Genomic DNA, 25,176 nt, shown 5'->3' with positions numbered 1-25,176 from the left:
GTTTCTCTTGATGCTATGAATTAATGAATAAGTGCTCCGATTTCTTTCACAACAAGATGAAGAAGCCGGTTGGGAGAGCGACTTGTAATCCAAACTTTGTAAAAGTGGAGCATTCACACCATAGCTAGCTCACCAAGATAGAGGATCTTCATACACCACAACATTAATCATGTGAGGCTCACTAAAGTGACCCCTTGAACTACAAAATGCCCCATACTCCAAAGAAACTTGCTTCAAATCATTTGGATCTTTGAAGTATCTTTGAAAGCATTTGATCCTATCTGAGGCAATCTCCCTATCTTCATTTGGAGCAAATCTTCTTATCCCATTACCTTTCCCTTGAAGCCACAATTCATAATAGTATTTGGGAACCAAGGAATGTGCTAAACAATGCAATGGGGTATTACTCTTATTCCACCTAGCCACAAGAATTTCTTGAATTGTATCAAAAAATTCTGATTGACCGTTAATAAGATCTTTCCCCTCATGCTCAAATACAATCACCTTCACCTTTTCAATCATGGTGTCCCACATGTCATAAATAAGATGCAATTGTGGAGTATCAAGGTCAGCTCTTCTAAGCATGTATACTATTGCTCCGTACATTTTAAAAAGTATTCAACTTTATTCCACCATGCATCATCCATCACAAGCGACTTTATCTCACTCGCCTTCGCTTCAAGTACTTTGTCTCCCTTGTAATGTTTCCATTCGTCATCCATTACCATTTTTTTCCAATAACAATTTTAGTTTATAAACATGAGAAGTCATAACAATGTGGGAAGCGAATCTTGTTTCGACAACTTTTAATAAAGATAACTCCGAGTGCTTTTGGAAAATGGCATGCGTCATGTCATGATTCACAACAAAATTCTTCAAACTATTCACTTCGCCAATCACTTGTAGTATCCATGCACAACTTGAAAAGTGGGCTGATTTTTCGGAAGGTTGGTACATACTTTTTAAAGCAAGATTGAGACAACGTACAACACACGGTGTCCAAAATATGTGTGGAAAAGTTTCTTCAACAGTAGTACCATCAAGCTTTAATTATCGGTGATAACTTGAACGACATTTTTTGGGTCAACATCTTCAATGACTTTAATAAATAACTTAGCAATGTACCCACCATCCTCGACAACTCCACTAGGATTAATGGATTTCAAGAATATAGGTCCACCATTAGATGCTCCCATTATATTTATCAAAGGTCGTCTTTTAATATCCAACCATCCATCCGAACATATTGACAACTCTTTTCTTTTCTATGTATCTCTAATAGGTTGTAATTTTCTATTTATATTAGCTTTTTCTTGAGCCAAAAATGTTGTTCTTAACCTATTATAAGTGGGTGGAACATAACCGCGTATAGGATTTGCCGCCAAAAACTCCGAATACTTTTTAAAGTAAGGGGAAGTTGCAAGGTTGAATGATAAACTTGATGGATAGAGCATCCGAGCCACCAACTTGTCGGCAATGTTTCTATTGGCAATGCTAAACGACTTCTCTGGTGCTTTACTGGTCGATCCTTTTCGCTTTTTCGGTTGCGATAAATCTAAGCCTTCAGGAAGGGATACATAATCTGCCCTTTTTCTTGCATCTAATTGCACTATTGAATTTTTCTTTTCAACTTCTTTGTCCTCCATCTTTAATGTTGCACATATTTCATTACTAATTTCTTTGCATATGCACTCCATGACCAGAAAGTTTTATAAAATGTGCTTTTACCTTAGAATATGAACTTGTAACCCTTTTATTGCAAAAGTTATTTGACCACACTCTATTTCCACCACCATCAGGAGCAATCATAAGAACCTTGACATGATTCCACAGAGGTCTATCATTAAAATCTAATTCAACACTTTTTGTTGGTCTTAAAATACTTTTTTCTTTTGCTTCTGATGATGCCATGGTAGAACAGAAAACTTTTGAAATTTTTTAGCTATAGAAGAAAATTTTGTTAAGAACAACTTGTTGGCAATTTTTTAGCTTTGCTGTTTTTGGTTTCCTTTTAGAACAAGAATGGCCTTTTAGTCTTTGAGAGGGAAAACTGAAAAGTTGGTGAAAAGATGAAGTTTCCCATGCATCTTTTTCCATGCATATCTACAAGAATATGACATTTTTTATGATATTTGACTTTTTTCTTATCAAAAAGTTAATTTTGGTGGCTATTTTATTTAAAGTAGTACAAATCTCATTTTTTTGATATTTCAATTTAAAACTATTATCATGTTTTAGTAAGAATATATTTTTTGTTCTGATTTATGTGGCACAATTCTAATTTCGAGAGTCAATTAGTTTAGTTTTGATCGTAAATTCAAATTTCAAAATCATATTAATTCTAAAGTCGATCGTTAAATTAGTCGTTAGTTGTTACTTCTAATATATAATTACACTTCAAGTTTTTTGATAATTCAGAACTTACACTGACAAGAAGAATCAAACGATCTAACAAGATGTGATCCCTAATATAACTTACACTGACAAGAAGAATCAATGATCTAACAAAATGTGATCCCTAATATGATATTTTGCTATCAGCTAAGTTAGTCAAATATTATCGTTAATTGTTACTTCTAATGTATAATTACATTTTAAGTGTTACAATAGTTCAGAACTTATACTGACAAGAAGGATCAAACGATCTTTTAAATTGTGATCCCTAACCATGTCGATCACTACTTCTAATTATAATTACATTTTAAGTATTTTTATAGTTCATAACTTACACTGACAAAAAGATTCAAATGATCTATTAAGATGTGATCCCTACTATGATATCTTCAGAACTTACACTAACAAGAAGAATCAAACGATCTAACAAGATGTGTTTCCTAATATGATATCTTGTTATCAAGTAAGTTAGTTAAATATTGACGTCTATTGTTACTTCTAATATATAATTATATTTTAAGTGTTACAATAGTTCAGAACTTACACTGACAAGAAGAATCAAACGATCTTTTAAGATGTGATCCCTAACAATGTCGATCACTACTTCTAATATATAATTACACTTCAAGTATTTCAATAGATTATAACTTACACTGAGTAAAAGAATCAAACGATCTAACAAGATGTGATCCCTAATATGATATCTTGTTATCAACTAAGTTAGTCAAATATTGTCAAATGTTACTTCTAATATATAATTACATTTTAAGTATTTCGATAGTTCAAAACTTACACTGACTAGAAGAATCAAACAGTCTAATAAGATGTGATCCCTAATATGATATCTTGTTATTAATTAAGTTAGTCAAATATTGTCAATTGTTACTTTTATTATAATTACATTTAAGTATTACGATAGTTCAGAACTCACACTGACAAAGAATCGAAAGATCTAACAAAATGAGATCCCTAATATGATATCTTGTTATCAGTTAAGTTAGTTAAACACCGTCGATCACTATTTCTAATATATAATAATTACATTTTAAGTATTTCAATAATTCAGAAACACTGACAAAAAGAATCAAAAAATCTAACAAAATGTGATTCTTAGTATGATATCTTGTTATCAATTAAGTTAGTCTCAAATTAGTCAAATAAAGTCAATCTTTACTTATAATATAATATTTGGATCAATGTAATAATATTATTTGTTAGTTAATATAGAATTTATAATGTACTTTCTCTGTTCATTTTTAGTTGAAAGAAATGATTATTTAAGAGTGTGATTTAATTAATATATCTCTTATAAATTCTTTAGTCTTTATCTATTTACATGCTTCTTAAATATGAAAAGACTAATACAAAGGTTCAAGTTGAAAAAGAATAATTCATGCTTTTTTATTTTTTAAAATTGACTAGTATTTTGAAACTAAAAAAGAATGAAAATATTAATATGTTCAATATATACTTACGCTAAATTTAGTTAAATGTGTGCTTTCAAAGCATATACATTAATTTTTAATTTATAATTAAATAATTATAATGTTTATCCTTATTTTATAAACTCTAATTAATATACAGTGCTTATCTCATTTAACCAAAAAAATGAATAAATTATTTATTCTTAATAATAAATAATCAAGGAGGCAACTATTAACTAAGCTCTAATTATAATATGGAATGTTTATCTCATTTAACCAAAAAAATAATAATATTTATTTTTATTAATAAATAATCAACTTGACAGCTATTAAAGGACTAAAGGTCAATTAAAAAAAAAAAATTAGTGTTAGTGTTTGAACTCTGAGTCGTCTTCATTTTGTTCCTCTACTTCGTCTTCTCTCTTCAATCTTCGTCCCCAACTACATGTTTTGCATATCTCTTTTTTCCAATACAATACAAAATTAGGATGCGCACAATCTAATAGTCCACCACGGCACCACCAATTCTCGGCTTCAAAAACCTGCAACATCATGAACAGTACCTGCGATAACCAACACGAACAAGAAGATTTACCAAGAAAAAGCTTCAAAAGAGACAAAAGGACTAATATAAATTACTATGTAGCAGCAAAATTGAAGGTATTTTGTTTTTGAGCTATTCAAATCTTTACTTTGAAATAACAAAATTTCAATTTTTCTTCGAATTGTTGGTCAACACATCCGATTTCGTTTGACCAGATCCGACATAGATCCCACACCCTTACCTGTGTCAGTGTCGTGTCGACACGGGTGCAACACCGAAATTGGCGAGTCCGAGCAACTTAGGTTCTTTGTAAGTATGATTATTGCCCATGTAATTTATTGGAGGTTGCAAACATATCCTCAATGGTGAAGAATACAACTTTGCCTTAACTAAAAAAAAGCTGATATAGGTAATTGACATCATACCATCTTGCTACCGAAAAAAGACATCATATCATCCACACACTATCAACTATCAAATCATAATTATGCCCTAAAAATCAACTAGTTTACCAACATCCACCGTTTAATAGTACAGTCTCTATAGTGGCAACGTTTGTTTGAAAAATTTACGACTGCTATAGAGGGGTGCTGTTATATATGTATACTGGCATTGACGTTCAGATCTAATTTAGCTGTTATAAATAAAAGTATGCGAAATTAGAAAGAGCATAAGTATTAAAAGAGCAAAAATTAGTGTCACGACCCGACCTCGACCCCGACCCCGAGCCTGGCCGCGACGGGTATCTCAAGCTCGTCATGGACCGGAGACCACCCCCTTAGCCTAATCTCAAGAGCACAATAATAGTAATAACGCGGAAACAAATCAAGATTGTAATAAAAAATAAGTAAGTCAACTGAGTTCTAAGAGTCCAAAACCAACAATCCAACCCACACTTGTCAACAAGTGCCTCTAAAACCAAAACATCAATTAAGTTGGGACATGCCCCTGACTATGACCAAAAGAATCCAAAAGTACTATGACAATAAAGAAAGAGTAATTAAATGACAAAGCCTTTCGAAGGATGGAGGCTCACTATTTCATAACAACTCAATAGATGTGGTCAACCACCTAATGCTGTACAGGAGCAACAAAAAAGTCTTTGAACCCTATATCATGAAACAATGTAGTGTCTTAGGACGGTCAGTGGGATAAGCATTAGGATGTAACTCAGGGAAAGTGATAAAGTAATGTCATGTCTAAATCAGTCAAAACCACATGCACACATTCATATATATATATATATATATAAATATAGGATGCCGGGATAGGGACAAGGGTCATGTACATGAGAGTTTAAAGAATTAATCTAATTTGTGTAAATCAATCCATCTTAAAGACACCCATGGACTATATGGGTTCAGCTCTCCCTGCTGAAAGTTCTCACTGCATGTTAACCGCAGGAATCGAGGAAAAATCGAGGGAAAACTAAAGCCACCAGGGTCATATAGAACCCCAACGTCGGCAAATGTGGTTTTCAGTGTTTGTTCCCCTTGGACTTACACCTTCACGGTGAGCTACACAACTCTCTTTAAGCCCAAATTAAAACAATTTGCATATAAAACCAACCAATAACCCAAGAGTCATTCATTAAGGCATTTACCACTTGGTATCGTCATACTATTATGCTTGCAAGCTTATTTAATTATGCCAAACCAATTCACACAACCAAATTGGACTCCCAAGTTCCATTTAAAATCAAAAATCAAGGCCACCAAGGCCATCCAAAACCATATTCATAATCCATTTATCCTTTAATCCAATGCAATGGGTTCAAAACAAGTTAAACCATGCAAGTCTCCATATTTAAAACCAAGATTATAAAGTGGGTTGAGGTTAATGTCAATTCTAAGCCAAAATTCATCCAATTTGGGGAAACCCATGTCCCTTATTCCAATCATTTAAACAATGCACCAATTCAGTCCCAAAAATATCAATTTAAAGCATGAATAATCAATTTAAAACATGAGACAAGTAATTCAATCAGTAACAACCAAAATTCCTCAACCCAATTTCAAAACTCACAATTTAAATCATATGAAAATCCATTCAATTAATGCCACAATGTAAAATGCAAGTTTAGGGAAGAGAAACATGCTTGAAATACACAAGAAATTGAAGTCAATTCGAAGTTTGGAGCCCGGATAATGAATTTACTGTAAAACCCTTGAATGTTCTTGGGTTTTGAGTTTGAGAGAGAATGATTTGATTTTTTAAAATTGAAGGGAATGGAGTTATTTTATGTTGTAAGGTCGTACAACGGGTAAAACGACCAAAAGTCCCTCACCCCAAGTGAAAAAAACAAAACTGGACGAAATTAAAACATCACTGTGGCATGCCATTATCGCAGACACGGCCTTATTGCGGACCCTCGCGGTCCCAAAATGTCCCTAACCCTTTCCGAAAAATCTGAAACTTTTCCAAAACACCCTTTTAACACCCCTAATCGTAATTCAAGTCAAAGATTGACATTACGCATGCGGGAGGGTCAAAAATAAAATCATCGAAGTTTTACGGGGCCTCTTAATTAGTAGCCTTTTTCTTGTGAAGTGATGAAATAACTGATATACACCATTTAAATACAATTTTTTATTTAAATTAGATATTCGCACTTGAAATTTACTATGTGGATGTCATTAATGATGATTAACCTAAATATTTTGGTATTTTATTTTGTACATAATATATTTATTACAAAATATTATTACATAATATTTTAGTATGTTATTATAGAGAGTTAGTTTTACAAATAGTGTACTGCTGTAATAAATGTCATTGCTATTATAGGTAGAATGTTGTTTTAGAGAAGTTAAATATAACATGAAAAATCGATTTCGGAGAAAATCAGGTCGCTATAGAGAAATGCCATTATAACGAGGTGACGTTATAGAGAGTTCTGACTGTACAAGGAAACAACATGAAGTCCACAGCACAATACAATGTATTGCCTCATCTTTGCTTTTGTAGTTTCCATCCATTAAATAGAAACTACTAATGGCATAGGTGGGTTGAAAGGCTGTTCTATTAGCTTCTAACTGCACACAAGTTGAATCTCATTGGTGCACATTGTGAAATGTTCCAAAAATTGATAATTATTAAACTTGGGGTGTGATTTGGTTTGGTTTTGGTTGGCTTAGTGAATTTAACCATGAGTCTTGTCCGGTAAAGGTTGACATTTCAGTTTCAATTGTTTGGCGATTTTTGTAGGGACCTAGTTAGTGAGATGAACAATTGGGATCTATAGGATTTGAGGGGAGGTTGTAATAATTCATTTTCCCCCTCATTATAACTTTTCCTCTGTTGGTCCAGCAAATGCATTTTCCATTACATTCTTTCTGTTAATTTTATGCTGGAGCATGTTTTCTCTTGGCTCATTTTGAATATTGGGGAAGTAGTTAAAAAATGTCTTTCTTGAGAGAAATGACGTGAAGTGAAGCAAGAAAGGAAAATAATTTTATTGCATGTTTTTAAAAACCAAGGTTGAGAAAAATGTGGCGGTTGAACTTTTTCGTTATAAGATCTCTTTTTCAACACTTATTATTGCCAGTACTTCCCTGTAATAAAGTTTGAAGTGGGAGTTTTTCTTTTTTCAAATTTTATGGTGATGAAATCTGATCTAGTTCGAGTGCACCTCAATTTGATCTATCAGGCAGCATGTTATAAGACTATAATCCATAAGCACAACTGCCGGATGATCTTGCTTGCTTACTTAGACTCTACCAATTGTTGTAGCTAGAATTTGGACCAAGACTTTTTAGGTTGTTGCTCATATATCTCAAACACTCAAGCCATCCCTGTTGACTGGAATTGGAGAAAATCCCTGTTGACTGGAATAGGAGAAAATTATCACTAACCAGTGATCTTTTCTTCTCTTTTTCCAACAATCAAGCAATTCCTTACAATACCATTGGATGGGTAACAATCATTGTCTTTGGAGCACTGTCTTCACCCAACAAATCCTAAAAGGAGAAAAAAACTGATTCGATTATCACGGCGCGGAGCTTTTATCATCTGATTGCCAACATTCCCAGATGACACAAGCTTGCAGCTATTTGCGGCACTATATATGCCTTCAACTGACCCATTCTTCTGATGTTTCTTAAATTCTGTCCTCTATGCAGGAATGGAAATGGCTCAACTGATATGTGGAGGCTGTCGCACCTTATTGATGCATCCACGTGGGGCAACGAGTGTGAGATGCGCTTGCTGTCATACGGTGAACCTTGTGCCAGGTACAATATTTGAGATTTTTTTCTTTAGAAATTAAGAAATCACAGTCTGATTAGCAATTCTCTTTATAAGGTAAGTAATTTTGTGCGTTTAGTATCTAGAACATACTTGCAAAGTACAGAAAGAGGTATTAGCTGCCCTTTCATAAGAAAGAAATGAAGAGGGCCTACAAAATCCACAAACCGACACCAAAAGATAAAGACTGCATGCATTGAAGTCTTCTGTGCTGAATTAGATTGAAAATCCCTTCGAAACATCTCGATGTTCCATTATGTCATTTGGATATAACAGGGATAATATTCCATATATTCTGACTTTGCTTTCCTGCCTTCATTTTTTCCAACAGATGTTTTTTCTTCTACAACGTCTGTTTTCATATCTTCAACGTTGTTTGGTTTAAGGGATTAGGAAAGATATCTCAGCATAAAATCTAACATAAAATAGTAGAGTCTTTGGTTGGAGGGGTTAAGGAAATTATCCCAACATAACTAATTCAATGTTTGGTTGGCCCTACAAAAAATTAAGTCACACACAACTAATGCTTTATTTAGTTGATAATATTAAATAATATCTGCATTAAGTTATGCAGGAATTTTATTGATTAAAAACATTTATGCAGGAATCTTTGCTTATTTTGCACAAGATAGGATATGGAAAAAGTATGTGTTTTTCATAGGATAGAATATGGAAAAAGTATTTGTATTAGCAATACGAGAATAAAATTGCTTAAAGACAGACACGCCCTTAAAGTAAGTTCTCCCTACATAACATTCAATGTATTATTGTTCAATATATACAAATTACTATATTATTTTTCACTGCCTAAAAATCCCTTCTTTATTATTCACCACATAAAAATCACTCTTTCATTATTGACGGAATAAACTATGCATGCATGATAATCCTAACATTATTAGTATGTGAATAAAATGAGCCTTTTTTGTTCTAGTACAAGAACTAAACGATCCTATGTATATTAGTTTATCGACGACTAGTTAAGTGGGTATACTACATGATCTAAGATTTATTTCATATGTTAAATTGTCAGTTTATTGGAAACTAGTTAATTGGATATGCTACATAAAATAAACTTATATTTGATGCTGATAAAGATAAAAACGTACAATGGGTGCATTGAAATATTGACTTCTCAGTATTCTCGGATATGCTTCCGTGCACTTCATGCTGGGGGTTATTTTACTTGAAGTCCACAGTCCTCCATCTTCTGCCCAATAGCTGTTACTACAGATTTACATGCTGTACTTGTATCTACCAAATCTTTGTAAGCATTTTCCTACAAGTTGGCATTTGCCAAAGTTTCTAACACCGAACTCCTTTCTTTCAGCAGTTCCTCCCCTTGTTTTTTTTCTCTTGTGGATTTTGCATAATTTTTCTTTACAACAACTACAATAATTATACTTCAGTCCTAAACAAGTTGAGGGGGGCTATATGAACATGTAAACTCATCTCCTGCCAATATTATCCAAAATAAATATAATAATAATAATACTCCCTCCGTCCCAAAAAGAATGACATATTTTTCTTTTTATTTTGTTTAAAAAAGAATGACAACAACAACAACAACAACAAACCCAGTGTATTCCCACCAAGTGGGGTTTGGGGAGGGTAGAATGTACGCAGTCCATACCGCTACCTCCAGAGAAGTAGAGAGGCTGTTTCCGATAGACCCCCGGCTCAATATAGAGAAAAGTAGACCAAAGCGTAATTAAATAAGAAGCAAGATGGATGTCATAACATGAAAAGGAATAAGACACAATAAAAATAGAACTCAGAGCAATAAGAAATAAAATAAATAAGTGCAATAGTAAAAAGAGACCTAAGCCTGCCTGATCGGGCTCCTATCTCTGGACCCAATCCTAGGGTTACTAGCCCGACTCAACCTGAGCTCTTCTAACTACTTACTAAATCCACGCACACAACCTAGCCTTCTATCCTTATCCACAACCTCCACACCTTCCTATCTAGGGTCATGTCCTCAGTAAGCAGAAGCTGCTCCATATCATGTGTAATCACTTCCCTCCTGTACTTCTATGGCCTACCTCTCCTTCTCTTGAAGCCATCTAACGCTAACCTCTCACACCTACGAATTGGGGCATCCGTGCCCCTTCTCATCACATGCCCAAACCATGTCAACCTTCCTTCGCGCATCTTATCCTCCAACGAAGCCACTCCTAACTTCTCCCGGACGGTCTCATTCCTGACTCTATCCCCTCTGGTAAGTCCACACATTGTGCATCTTAAAAAAAATGACCCTTTTCTTTTTTTGGCAACACTTGAATTTCGACTTTCCATGTAGCGTGTTTAAGAACATATGATTAAAGGGTATTTTAGTACATTTGGCATTAATTTAAGACCATAAGATTCAAGTCTTTCTTATTTTCTTAAACTCCGTGCCAAGTCAAAACAAGTCATTTTTTTCTGAAACGGAGGGAGTAATAAAAATAAAGTAAAAGGTATAGAAGTTCATTACATTTTCTAGCGACGTATAAATATTTGAAAGGCTAAACAACCCCCAAAAAACATAGGGCATGTAAAAGTGCTAACATGGCTAAACATATTCTCAACTAATAGGTATCGCCTATAAAACTTTTCTTCTATTTGTGCCCTATCTTTCACTTTGCATGGATCCCAAGAGATAGTAGAATCTTTGAGACAACTTTCTTCAAAGTGATTTTAGGTCTAGCTTGTCCTACTAGTTCTAGGAGGCCCGTGCCAAATTCAAGATAGAAAAAGTAATATCTAATTATTATTGAACTAGTATAATTTGTATTATATTTTTCTATTACATCATTAATTTAAAGGTTAATCATATATAAGTTTTCATAATTATTAAAGTTCTTCGTTATGAAATTGGGTGATATTTTAAAGAAACATTCATTTATGGCGAAGTAAAATTAAATAATACCAAAGTATGCAAGTGATTTAACGTCAATATACTCAATGTGATTTAACTAGCGAAATTTGGAGAGAGCAAAGGTATGTAAATCTTATCCCTAGGCCGTCGAGGTAAAGCGATTGCTTCCGAAAGACCCCAAGAGACTGAAGTGATTCAATATTCTATAAACTTAAATGATCAAATACAATAATTACAACTCGGTGAAGATCATAAATTGAAAAATATTTTCTATTTTTGAGAATTTTTAGCATGTAATTCTATTTATTAAGATTTTAAAATTTGAGTTTTTAAAATTGTGAGTTTTGAAATTTGAAGATGCGTTTGAACATGCATTTAACTTTGATAAGAAATAAAATTTTATGAATGAATTTGGATGTGCTTGGACATGCATTTAACTTGAGATTTTTCAAAGCTATTATGAATGAATTTGAAGATTAGATTTTACAAAATTTGATCAAATTTTATGCCCTAATAGATATTTGAAGATAAATTTTTAAAAACTACTTTCAAAATCCATGGATAAAAGTTAGCTTATTACAAAAATATCTCTATTTCTTTTTTCTTGGCCCCTAAACTAAAAATAAATATTTTATTTTACTTGTCTATTTAAGTAAATTAAGAGAGTTTTAATATTTTTTTCATATTATCCTTATTATTAAATAACTATATAAAATTAGTAGTGGACAAATTTCTATTTCCAAAACATCATTGATACGATTAATTAAGTAAAATACACCTTGAATTAAAATTTTATAAAAAAGAATATGCCAAATCAATAGGGGCCAAATAATATGAAATGGGAGTAGTATAAGACAATTCAAGTAAGAATTACCTTCAAGCGATGAACGTTGGGCCCACGGCAAAAAAAATCCTTAAAAAGCTACACAACACACGAACAGACCAATTATAATGTTCCATTTGGGAATGATATTCAATTAAATGAGGGCAATGTAATGGAAAGTCAAACTGCAGTAGCCACCTGTTATTTTACGTATGAAATTCTCATTAGGACCTGTGAGGCCGAAGAAAAAAGGGATTCTCCCTTATATTAAGTTATAATTTAACACCTTCACTTACTACAGTTTTGTGCATCTGGCGATTGACATAAGACATGGTCAAACCATTTAAACACACCTTTTATTTTATCCTCAATGTATGCTACTTGAAACTTTTCGTGAATTTGGTCATTTTATGACTCATTTTGTAGATGTTTTGGACTTTAGCTGCCCAGCATCACTCCCATGTAACATTATTGTTCTATATATTCTCTTGTAAAAATTTTAAAATAGTAGGAAATGAAGATCTATAAGATGTACATGTCTCCCCGAAAACAATTATAGGATATAAAATCTATTACTTCCCTAGTTTCAATTTCTTCGTCAGGTTTTGACTTGGCATGGAGTTTAAGAAAGTAAAGAAGACCCTCGAATCTTGTGGTCTTAAATTAAAGTATTCTTGTCCCTGCCTGTGATGTCTATCAATAGACTGTTGTTGATTGTGTTTGTGTTCCATTTATCACACTATATTGTTGTTGTTATTGTTTTCTTTTGGTAGGCTTTGCACTGTTTCCTTGTTAGTTTTTATATTTTCTTCACTATTTCCTTCTTCTTTGTACCTGGATTTGTTGCACTTGAGCCGAGGGTTTTTCAGAAACAAACTCTCTACCTTAACAAGGTAGTGGTAAAGTCTGCGTACACTCTACCCTCACCAGACCTCACTTGTGGGATTTCACTAGATATGTTGTTGTACTACTATTAGTTGTTGTGTGAAGAACCTTTCTTTTTGTTGGATAAATTTGTGAAGAATTTTTATTAAAATGTAAGTAGTGGTTTTGTTGAATTGATAGGTGACTAGCACTTAAAATTTAGCTATTCATATCATGTACTAGAATAACAGGATTTAGCCGAGCTACATTAGTTGTGCGTTTCTGCTCGAGGTTTTCGTCTCTGTATCTTCATTTTCCTATATTTCTTTGTTTTGGTTTTATGCACTTCCGTTGCTAATTTTAATTTTCTCTTGATCATCAGGTCCTAACCAATTTGCTCATGTCAACTGTGGGAACTGTCGTACTATGCTGATGTATCCGTGCGGAGCTCCATCAGTTAAATGTGCCATATGCCACTGTATCACACACATTAGTGTGAGAATCAGTCCTTTTTTTGGTTTTTTAATTCTTTGGTGAAATGTTTTTTGATGGATTAATGTTTCTGTATGCATGTTTTAGTGTACCTGAGCGAGAAAAGAGAGAGAATAAGTGAGAGAATAGAGAGAAATAAAGAAGTGAGATAGAAAGCGGGGCAGAAGGAAACAGAAGGAAGAATCGAGTAAGTAGAAAGGGAATAAGATACCTGTTATATCCTAATCAAACTTTCACGTATTTTTGAAGTGTCTCCAAAAAAATAATAGTCCTATTTACATATGAAAAGATGAGGACAAGTCAGAACTCTAGAGACAATTTATTTTTTACTTACAAAACTCTAACCAAAAGATTAAGAATAAAATCAAATTAGAAAAGTGATAACATTAGGGGATAAAACCAAGTCTGTAAAAATCTAAAGGCATCTATCTAAAAGATAAATATGAAAGTAAATGTAAATTTACTCAGAAATCTAGAAGAAAATCTCTAAACATACAATAGGTAATCTTTTTTTGATATAGAATCTTTTTCACAAGGATATTCCAATATAAAATCTCCCACCAGGAGGGAGGAATTCGGCTTTGATGAGTAGCTATCTTGTTGGTCTACTCAAAATGATCAGAATGTATTGCCACCTATCACTAATCACGTAGCATCTTGTGGTGGTTGATCCTTCAAGAAAAACGTGCCCTATAGGCGAACTGGATTCTCATTTGTGTTAGGGTCTTACACAACTTCAACATTGTCTTCAACTTACAGTAGTTAAAAATAAAATCGAGTGATCAGGCTTCCTTATCATAAACCCTGCTTGAAGCAAAAGAGGGCCATTTGAAAGGTATAAAATAGAGTGAGGGGTCAAAGTGATACAGGAAAACAATTGAAGACACAAAACACACCCCAAAACAGTCCACAAATCACAAGGATCCTAGGACCGATTGGAGACCACACTCGAATTCAAGAATACAATACAAGAATGACAATATTCAAGATGTTCAACACCTATTTTAAGCCAACCCAAACTAAGTTAACCAACAATAAGATGATGAACAAGAAGAACAATAACAATGTGAAACAACAACAACCAAACGGTTACAATAACAATACCAAACTACACGATTACAATGAAACAAAGGGATAGATAGATAGACAAAGTGAAGGTATAATCTTAAGAACCCAAGAGCTTATTCCACACTTGGACCCTTAAGAGTACACTCAACAAATACCTATGTCTTCGGTGGACACAAGAGAGACCTCAACCTCCTCTAGCACCCAACGTTCCAAGCAAGAATCCAACAAGAGTGATTCCACACTCCTCTTGACCTAATTTCGGGTTTGTGCCTCAAGGAGAGAGGACTTGTGTTCCAAAGTGTTAATACACTCATAATATCATGAATAATCTAAGACAAAATGACCTACAATATTCTATTTATACTAGGTTACAAATAGAATACAAAATGACCGAAAGACCCTTTAATGAAAAGCCTCAAAATATCGCCCATGGAGTGTAGTCTAGGTTCGGTTTTGGTGTGTGTTTTAGGCCCTCTTTTGCATTTTTCTTGCACACTCCAAGCCTTGGGTTCATTGTACTTTCACACGTCCATCCTCATGGTCGTACTTGTATCATCCTCCCCATCTTGAAAAGGATTCGAGCTCGAATCCGTACCTTGCAAAATCAAGAGAAGATAAACAAGCACACATCCTCATGACATGAGGGGTTAGGGTTAGCAAAAATAACACATCAACATGCCATGCCGAGGCGGAACAAACTTAAAGTTTAGCCACGGGTCCTTTGTTTTAATCATGAAAAGATTAGTACAAATGCAACAAAGGAGTTGGCTCGGGCAAGCATCAAGACAAAAGAAAAATAGGTCGAGCGTAATCCTTTCCCCCCCAAGATGGTACCAGGATCAAATGGGAGAAGTAGCCATGGCCATGGTTTTCGGTCATACTTACTTTCCCCTAAGGTGCCACCCTCAAAATTAGACATACCCTCTATATAACGATAGAAAATATCACGAGCACAAAGAGGGTAGGGAAAGGTGTCACACGAGTCAACTCCAACTATGGTGTCCTCATGCAACAATAACAACAAACCCAGTGTGTTCCCACAAAGTGGGGTCTGGGGAGGGTAAGATGTACGCAGTCCATACTGCTACCTCCGAAGAAGTAGGGTGTCCTCATGCAAGTACTTACTAATTTCAAGTTCATTGATTAGCAAGCTCAACATAGGAAACACACGAAGGAGTAGATAGCATTTCTAGGCATGCAACACTTTCTATTTCAAGAGAGTAGTCCTAAATAGACATAAACCATCATGGACAGCAAAGGGAGTACAATCAAAACCAACTTCACAAGAACAAACACTAATCGGATTGTCTAGACATTCAAGCACGTCAAGGTCATCGTCACCCGATTGATCATTTTTCACATCCTCACTAGTTGTTGGCAACTCACATACCAATTTAGACTCACCTTGGTTTTCAAAAGGGTCAACTAGTGTGTGAATACTCTTAGTACACGGCAATGGAACCTTATTCAAGTCACAAGTGCTAGCACTAGATAGACATAAATCATTCTTACGAGAAGAATTAATTTTGTCATCTAAAGGATCAATTAGTGCTTGCTTACTTACAACAAAAACTTAGTTGTCATGCATCCTGACAATACCAAGAGTATCACAAAAGGAAGACCCATGCACTTCTACTCTATGCAAACCCGAAACCACTCTCATTTGGCTACTACTAGTCACATCACAATATTCCAAGTTTGTAGGAGTGTGGGGATTAACATTTTTACCTTGTAACTCGCATGAGTTACGGTCTTCACTTTGATGTGTGTCATGGCAGCCCGCTTGTACCTTTGACAATTTCTCATCACAAGGGAGCCTTTGATATAGTGGTTTGTATGGCATCCACTCCCTTTCTCGTCTTTCACAGTCACGGAGGATAGTTTCAAGAAGGGCCATTGTTCCTTGGTCAAGTGGAGGTTGGATTAATGGTTTTGGATTCGGGGAGTCATGTATGTGACATAGTCTTTCAAGGTTTCGGTGGACATCTTCAAGGGCAGTCTTGAAAGTACCGTCATCCATGGGACCTAAGAAAGACAATAACAAAAACAAACAAACAAACTTGTTAGGATCCTAGGACCAAACAAACTTCTTGTATCATGATACTGTGTTTTTTTTGGGAACAAAATCAAGCCATGCTCTGATACCAAATGATACAAGAAAACAATGGAAGACACAAAACACACCCCAAACAGTCCACAAATCACAAGGATCCTAGGATCGATTGGAGACCACACTCGGCTTTAAGAATACAATACAAGAATGACAATATTCAAGGTGTTCAACACCTATTTTAAGCCAACCCAAACTAAGTTAAACCAACAATAAGATGATGAACAAGAAGAACAATAACAATGTGAAACAACAACAACCAAACAGTTACAATAACAACAATACCAAACTACACAATAACAATGAAATAAAGGGATAGATAGATAGACAAAGTGAAGGTATAATCTTAAGAACCCAAGAGCTTATTCCACACTTGGACCCTTAACAGTACACTCAACAAATACCTATCTCTTTAGTGGACACAAGAGAGACAACTCAACCTCCTCTAGCACCCAACGTTCTAAGCAAGAATCCAACAAGAGTGATTCCACACTCCTCTTGACCTAATTTCGGGTTTGTGCCTCAAGGAGAGAGGGCTTGTGTTCCAAAGTGTTATACACTCACAATATCATGAATAATCTAAGACAAAATGACCTACAATGTTCTATTTATACTAGGTTACAAATAGAATACAAAATGACCAAAAGACCCTTTAATGAAAAGCCTCAAAATGCTGCCCATGGAGTGTAGTGTAGGTTCGGTTTTGGTGTGTGTTTTAGGCTCTCTTTTGCATTTTTCTTGCACACTCCAAGCCTCGAGTTCATTGCACTTTCACACGTCCATCCTCGTAGTCGTACTTGTATCACAAAGTCACACCTAAACCATTGAGAGTGATTTTTTTTTGAAACTGGTGACATCGTGTATGTATATACTATGAAGAGATTCTTACAAGAGTTGCTGAACTTTACATAAGTGCATCTTACAACTATGCTCCTATGATCCTATGTCTATAATTACCCTAAAACATCAATAATAGAGACAAAATCATTAGTAAATATCTGGTTATAAACACAGTAGCAAGATGTAGTTGAGCTTGATCTGCTGAATACTGTTTTCTATATTCTCAAAACACCTAGAGTTCCTCTCCTTTCAAATAGTCCACCAAATGCATGCTGGGACTATCCTTTATCTTCCTCTGCTCTTGGTTAGCCTCCTTGCCTGCTCCCAGCTTAAGGCCCCTGTAATCTTCCTAGGCATGCACCTTGCTGTAACTCTGAGGTTTAGAAACAATCTCCATAGTTGTCCAGTGATCTTACTATGGAGGAACAAGTGTGACACTCTCTTCTTGCTCACCACGCAAGAAGCACCTAGTTAGGTTATCCCTCTCTTCATTAGATTTTCCTGAGTTAGCACCATCTCTTTTGCCAGAAGCCATATAGAGCACGCCACTTCATATGGAATTTTGGTTTTCCAGATGTTCTTCTAAGCCCAGCTTCTAGGATGCTGGTTGGGTCTATTCAATCTCGTGTAAGCTCTATTCACCTGAAAGAACCTTTCTCACCATCCTGCCACCACAATTCATCATCACCTGCTTTCAGCCCACTAAACTGCTTAATTTTGTTGATGAAATCTGCCATTCTCTGTATTTCCCAATCATTAGGTTGCCTTCTAACGTTAAATCTCCACCCTACTGGAGTCCATAGCTTTGCTATAGTCCTTTGTTGGTATGTAATAAAGAATAGATATCTGGGAATAGGGTTTCCAAGTTACGTTCTTCATGCCACACATCTGGCGAAAAGCTACTTTTCATCCCCTTGTTGACCTTGATTGTAGTATATATAATTCTCGAGTTCAGTCGAGAAACTTCTTATGGATTTATATAATTGGACTCCTATGGAGTTGTCACTTACTTAGTCATCCACCTATCTTCCTCCTCATACTTGGATTCTATAACTCTCCCCCACAAGGTTTGTTTGTCATTAACATACTTCCATAGCCATTTCTTCTAAGTGCCTTGCTATGGTTCTCCAAATACGTTCTTCCCAACCCCCCAAACATTTTGTCAATAATCATATACTTCCTCTTGACCAAGTTGTAACCTTTCCAGTTTTTGTTCCCTTGCCACAAAAAATTCTTCCTTATTCTCTCCAACCTACAGAAGGGGAGCCTTGGAGTAACTGGTAAAGTTGTTGCCATGTGACCAAGAGGTTACGGGTTTAAGCCTTAGAAACAGCCTCTGGCAGAAATGCAAGGTAAAGCTGCGTACGATACACCCTTGTGGTGGGGCCCTTCCCCGGACACCGCGCATAGTAGTAGCTTTAGTGCACCGGGCTGCCCTTTTTATTCTCTCCAGCCTACTAACGATTCCAGCTCGAATAGGGAATTGGGACATCATATAAGTTGTCAGGGAATCAAGCATCGAATTGGTAAGAGTTAATATACCACCTAGTGACAAGTATTGCTTTTTCCACATTGCCTGTTTCTTCTCACATTTTTCAATCACACTATCCCAAATTTCATCAGATTTTGATTTATCACCTAAAGGCATACACAAAGAGACTGTTGGTAGGCTATCAATTTCACCTCCCAAAATTGTATTCAAGGATTCCCAAGTCTGTGACCTCATTGATAGGATACATAAAGCTCCAGTTGATGTGTAGCCTGAAAATCCCTTCAAAACGACCAGTATCACCTTCAGGATCTGGAGCTGTTCTTCATCTACATCACAAAAAATGAGAGTATTATCTGCATACAGTAGATGAGTTACCTCTAGGCTATCCCTTCTCTAGAAACATTGAAGCCTCTTAGCCAGCCATTTCTGTTTGCTGTTTTGACCATGCTATTGAGAGCTTCCATTGCTAATAAAAACAAGACAGGTGACATAGGAGATCACCTTGGTTAAGACCCTTTGTGCCCCTAAGAACCCTGCTGGTGAGCCATTGGTTAGAACTGAGAAGCTCATAGTGGAGATTCAGTAATTTATCCAGTGTATCACTCAATAGTTAGCGAAACACACCTAGACGCGGACTAGACCAAATGTTTGTCTGCAAACGCTTTTAGACATGTTTGGCCATAAAATCTCCATCCACATGGCACATATTATGGCTTTATTAGTTGACACATATATAGTGAAAAGTAAAGTTTTTGAAACCACGATGAAATTGTACCTAATTAGTGGAAAATAAGTCAGAGATGTTACGCCACGACTGAGATGAGACTTCTGTTGAGAAGGTGGAGAAGAAGATATTGGATGCGACACACTGTAAATTATTTTACGTGGTGTTAATTTTTAACCTTTTAACTTTTAATATAATTATAATTTATCTTTTGTCAGGATGGACTTATTTTTCCATGCGGAGTGCCACGTGGCAGAATTTAAAAAAAAAAAAAGTGTTGTACGCACACCATTAAATATTTGTTGAGGTGTGTTCCATTAATCATTGGATAATAGTTTAGGTAGGAAACTCACTCCCAATAGTTCAATTATGATACTAAAAAAAAGGAAATAGTTTAGGTGTGTTTTTGCCCCTACACTCTGCAATATATTATCTAAAAGATCTGAGTATAGTTTAGTTGGTGTCGGGGCTAGCTTGCATGCACGTCGACCTATCCCACAGGAAACTTGCTAACTCCCACTGACAAGTTGTCATGACCCGAGCCGGGGCTCTGGCCGTGACGGTTATCCCGAACCATCAAGGCCCGAGAGACCCCTATAACTCCCCAACCCATTAGTGATATTGTCCGCTCTGGGCCTAGGCCCACACGGCTTTAAAACGCGTCACTAGGGAGTAAGGCTTGCTTACTTATATACCCAGTATCTCTCCCGTGTTTTGCCGATGTGTGACTCCTTATCCTAAGTTGGGGATTTCATATACGCCGCCTCTTATGGACTCAACGTCCTCGCTGAGGTTTGCCCCACCGAATGGGATTTGCCTAGACTCAGGACTGAGGTTTGCCCCGCCTCACCGGGATTTGCCTACACTCAGTTTGAACTCTGGCCCTCATTGACAGGGCTGACACAGGAGCGGCTTTGATACCATTCTGTCACGGCCAGAGCCCCCGCTCGGGTTGTGACACAAGTATCAAGTAACTGCATTTATTGAGGCTTGGGCAGATGGAAAGAAATAGTGTGTTTTACTCTTCCGCTTGGATTTGAACTTGAGACCTCATGGTTGACATTTTATGAAAGTGTATTCCTTGAATGGTCTCTCAACTTTTAAGAATGTCCTATTAAAGTCATTTTAAGTTGAGTGACCATCCAAGAAATTAACACCATTTTATGACATATTGAGGTCTTGCATAAAAAAGGTGGGAAGTGGTTTCACTGTCAAAGTGCGGTTTTTATTGAAGTTATGTTCACATAAAGATAGGTGACTTTATTGTCCTTAAAAAATGACTTTATTAAGATAATCTCATAAGTTGTAAAAAAAATGACTTCATTAAGATAATCTCATAAGTTGAGTGACCAACCAAGGAATTAACTACATTTTATGACACATGTTGCGGTCTTGCATAAAGAAAGGTGGGAAGTGGTTTCACCGTCAAAGTGTGGTCTTTATTGAAGTTATGTTTGAAAGAAATCATGTTTGCTGTTAGAGACCCATAATTTCCAGGTATGGTTACCAGTTATTGCAGAACAAGAGAAAGTATATCTGCTGATTGATTTGGTGTTTCTCTTCACATAAGTTCAGAGGTTATGTCACAGACTCACAGGAAACTATTCTCTGCAAACGCCTTACTCGTCTAATTCTCCTTGCTTTGCTCAGCTGTGTTAGAAATGGGTTTGGTTTCAGTTACTAATTCATCACTTATGCTATTACCATTCACATTCTGTTGTGATTATTCTTTTTCAGTTTTAATGTGTCTATGTATCACCATACAGGCCGTAGATGGAAGAGTCCCAGTTCCTATGCACACCTCTAATGGTGGTGTGACATCCTCCGCTGGACCCTCTTCTTCAACAGTGAGTTCTTAATCTGCTGCGCCTTACTAACCATTTGCAGCTTGTGATTGGCCTACCAGGATTCACTTCTAAAACATTGTCTTGTATAGGCTACAGCCCGTTCACAGAATCAAACCGTGGTCGTCCAGAATCCTATGTCTTTAGATGAAAGTGGCAAGTTGGTCTGTTTCTCTAATTTCAACCTCTGTTTCATTGTTGTCTATTACTGCTCACCTTTGATTCATTTTTTCTTGTGCTTCATTAGTGGTTAAATATTTCTGATACACAATCTTACATGTGCTAGGTGAGCAATGTTGTTGTTGGTGTGACAACGACGACTTAGGATTATCTGTGAAATGCAATAGCAGAAGTATTAAGATTCCTATGTCTGAAATGCACCTACTTGAAGGGAGTAAGGTTTTTGTTTGCTTCCGCTGGATCAATGAGTATAGATGTGGTGCTATATAGATATGGTACTATTAGTCCTAGTATCAAAGCTTTATAGATTGAAGAACTGTACCAATGACCATCTGTGGTAACAATGCCAAAGTGATTGAAGATTTAGGCTTCAGAAAGGTATGATTTTCTGGAGTCGGTAAATGTTGTCAAATTAAATTCTGTGGTGTGAATATGCCCGATGATCGAATTACAGAGTGTTGATTTGTACCATTTGTCCTGATGTTAATAAAATTTAATCAATTTGGTGTATGTGATCTTGACGTTACTGCTCTTAGGACAACTTTTGAAAATATGACGTCTTGGAGATAAGAATTTTAACTTTTCTCAGGAATTTTTTCACTTTATTCCAAAACTGGTGTTTGGCCATAAGAATTCCATTGACGTTACTGCTCTTAGGACAACTTTTGAGAATGTCTTTGAGATGAGAATTTTTTACCTTTTTTCAGGAATTTATTTTTACTTTATTCCAAAAACGGTATTTGACCATAAGAGTTTCAAACAAGTGAAAACTTATTTAGTTTTCACTTTTTCACTTACATTTCTCTTACAAAATAAAAAAATAACTCTAATTTATGTTGATGGTCAAATACAATTCCAAAAAGTTGCAATTGTCAAGGCCAAACGCTTACTTAGTTGGGAAGAAATAGAGTTATTTTTGCCTCTACTTTGATTCAGACCCTCATTTGATATAGTTTTGGTTTCAGCTTCCTCGGCTGTTAGGTTGCATCTATGTTGATTTGAAATTTCTGAGTCTCAGGCATACACTTCATAAAAAAAATGCTCTCGGGCGCATTTTCCTAGGTCCATTCATTTAACTACTGTTAGGCTTGCACAGTCACTTTCTAGTGAAGGTTTTTCCGGCTTCTTGGACGGAAGCTGTAGTAAAATGTGGGTGAATGGGATATTCTACTGATACGAGCATGGTTAGTGTGAGGCACATTAAGATGGACTTCCACTTATGGATGATAGCTTGGAGCCATAAGAATGTCAAAAGAACACATACAATGTATGGAAGGTCGATCAAATTGAAGAGGAGGGAGAAAGGGCTATGTGTGCAATTGACCATCTCTTAAATTCAAGATTTACAAAACAGGCAACCAAACAATGCTCTTGTCTCATTAATGATAAAATTATAAAAGCTAGTAGTCTTTTTTATTTTCTTAGCATAAATAAACGATTTCCTCATTTTGAAGGTAGTTTATGAAGTTTATGATGTTTATTATGAATTGAGTACTTCTAAGCTTGTAGTTTCTAGGTGAAGCTTAGCATTGGATTAATTAAGTAGTTAATTGTAGTTGAGTGATTAGGTTGGATTTTTGATATTGCTCGTGTTAACTTCTTTCACTTAATTAATCATCGAGTCTCCTTTTTGTGGATTTAATTTGATTGTCTCATCTTTGATTGAGCCGGGTTGTTGTTGTTTGATTGGGTTCAATTGAGAGGTGAAGATATTAAGCCCTTGTTGCTAGTAAATTCGAATCTCGATAATTTCATATATTCTTTTCTTTATTTGATTTTTCACAATTTTAACTCTAGTTTTCGACTAGAATCGTTGGTTTGCTATCAAGACCCTAGGTTTAGGTTTGTTTTCACAAATCTAAATCTTGGAGTATTCATCTATTCAAAAACCAAAAAAAAAAAATCATCCAAAATTTTCAAAAAAATCTAATTCTTTTTGTTTTGATTTGTAGTTTTTGATACAAGATTTAGATTTCCTAGTGTTTTTTGAGCCTAAATCTCGAATTTCATTTGATTTGGAGGGGTAGAAGTGAAGTTATCATTGAAGGGTTTGTCAATTTTGAAAAGTGAATTTATGTTTTGCTTGATATTGAAGGCTAAAAATTAGAGGATTTGTTGGTGGTGTTGAAAGGAGTGCTTGATTGAAAATTTCGTTGAATTTGAAGTTAAAACGAAGGAGTCATGAATTTGTGAAGATTTAGGTCTTTTCTTGGTTTTCTTGAACTCCTTAATCTTGTTCTTGAAGAAGATAGAAAAAGTAAACTTTGATCCAAAAATTTTAAAATCAAAGTTGACCAAGTGTTTGTAGGTCCACGTGTGAAAATTTGAAAAGAATTTTTTTTTTTTGAAATTCCACGTGGACATGCCATGTCAACAGTCAACGGTTAAAGCCAATCGTTGACTGCCAAAGCCGCAGCCACACGGTCAGCCGCATCAACATCAAGTGACCCTGACTTGCCCAATCGCGCCTGTAGTGCAGTTTCAGAAGCCAATTTTCTGTAGTTCCAAAGCCTAAGTTTTTTCTTTTGTTCGGGTCTCAACATTTTTTCTATGTATTCAAACTTCGTCGTTCTTTTTTGAAAACTCTTTCCTCTTTGATTTCTCAACTATTAAACAAGTAATTAACTCATTTAATGACTATTAACTAGTTTCAAAACATCAAAACTCTTTTTGATTCATCAAATAGAGTAACACAAATAATTTTTCTACTTTTGTTAACTTTTTTTGGTTCGATTGTTTTTTGTGCTTCTTTTCTTCGACTTTTTTCATCTTAATTCGAAGATAAACTTCTTGATTTAAGTCCTTTTAGCTTTATTTGACTTGTCCTTCTTTCAAGAGTCAGAAAAATCCACTCCACCACCAAGATAGGAGACCTTGAATTAGTTGAGCAAAACTAGTTTACGAGCAGTCTTGAGAAGAAGCCATAGAAGGTGAATTGAGAGTTCATATATGAGTGACGTGAGACTTTTATTACTAACTTATTTGCAAGTTTTGTAGGTACAAAAGGTGATATAAGGGAGAATGTCATTCGTAGCTTTGAATTATTGTTGAGATGATATTAGTGACTGCATAAGCTATGAGTATAGTGATGATGAACCATATGAGGGTTCTTTGAGTGCTTGTCAGCAAAGTGATGAAGCTCATGAGTACGATGGTTCAGTGGACGATATGATGGTCCAAGAAATCATGATCAGTATGGTGATGAGAATTACTACATCAGAGACGAATGTGAGATGCTATCATAACCCAAAAATCAAGAGTCATGATGATAC

At 35.4% G+C, this 25,176-nt stretch overlaps 1 protein-coding gene across 2 annotated transcripts in view; it reads left to right on the top strand.

Annotated features, from left to right (window-relative positions):
• Positions 1-22,414, top strand: part of LOC107857659 (protein LSD1) — a 33,059-nt gene extending 10,645 nt beyond the window's left edge. For both annotated transcript variants that reach the window (XM_016702514.2, XM_016702513.2), the window contains exons 3-7: positions 8,484-8,594; positions 13,537-13,649; positions 21,647-21,727; positions 21,817-21,888; positions 22,011-22,414. In XM_016702514.2, the coding sequence (XP_016558000.1) occupies positions 8,484-8,594; positions 13,537-13,649; positions 21,647-21,727; positions 21,817-21,888; positions 22,011-22,049 (416 nt within the window). In that variant the 3' untranslated portion in view covers positions 22,050-22,414. The remainder of the gene's footprint in view (positions 1-8,483; positions 8,595-13,536; positions 13,650-21,646; positions 21,728-21,816; positions 21,889-22,010) is intronic.
• Positions 22,415-25,176: the final 2,762 nt, after the last annotated feature.

This window comes from Capsicum annuum, chromosome 2, assembly GCF_002878395.1.
Source record: "Capsicum annuum cultivar UCD-10X-F1 chromosome 2, UCD10Xv1.1, whole genome shotgun sequence".
Lineage (NCBI taxonomy): Eukaryota > Viridiplantae > Streptophyta > Magnoliopsida > Solanales > Solanaceae > Capsicum > Capsicum annuum.
This window is presented reverse-complemented; position numbering and strand designations above follow the sequence as displayed.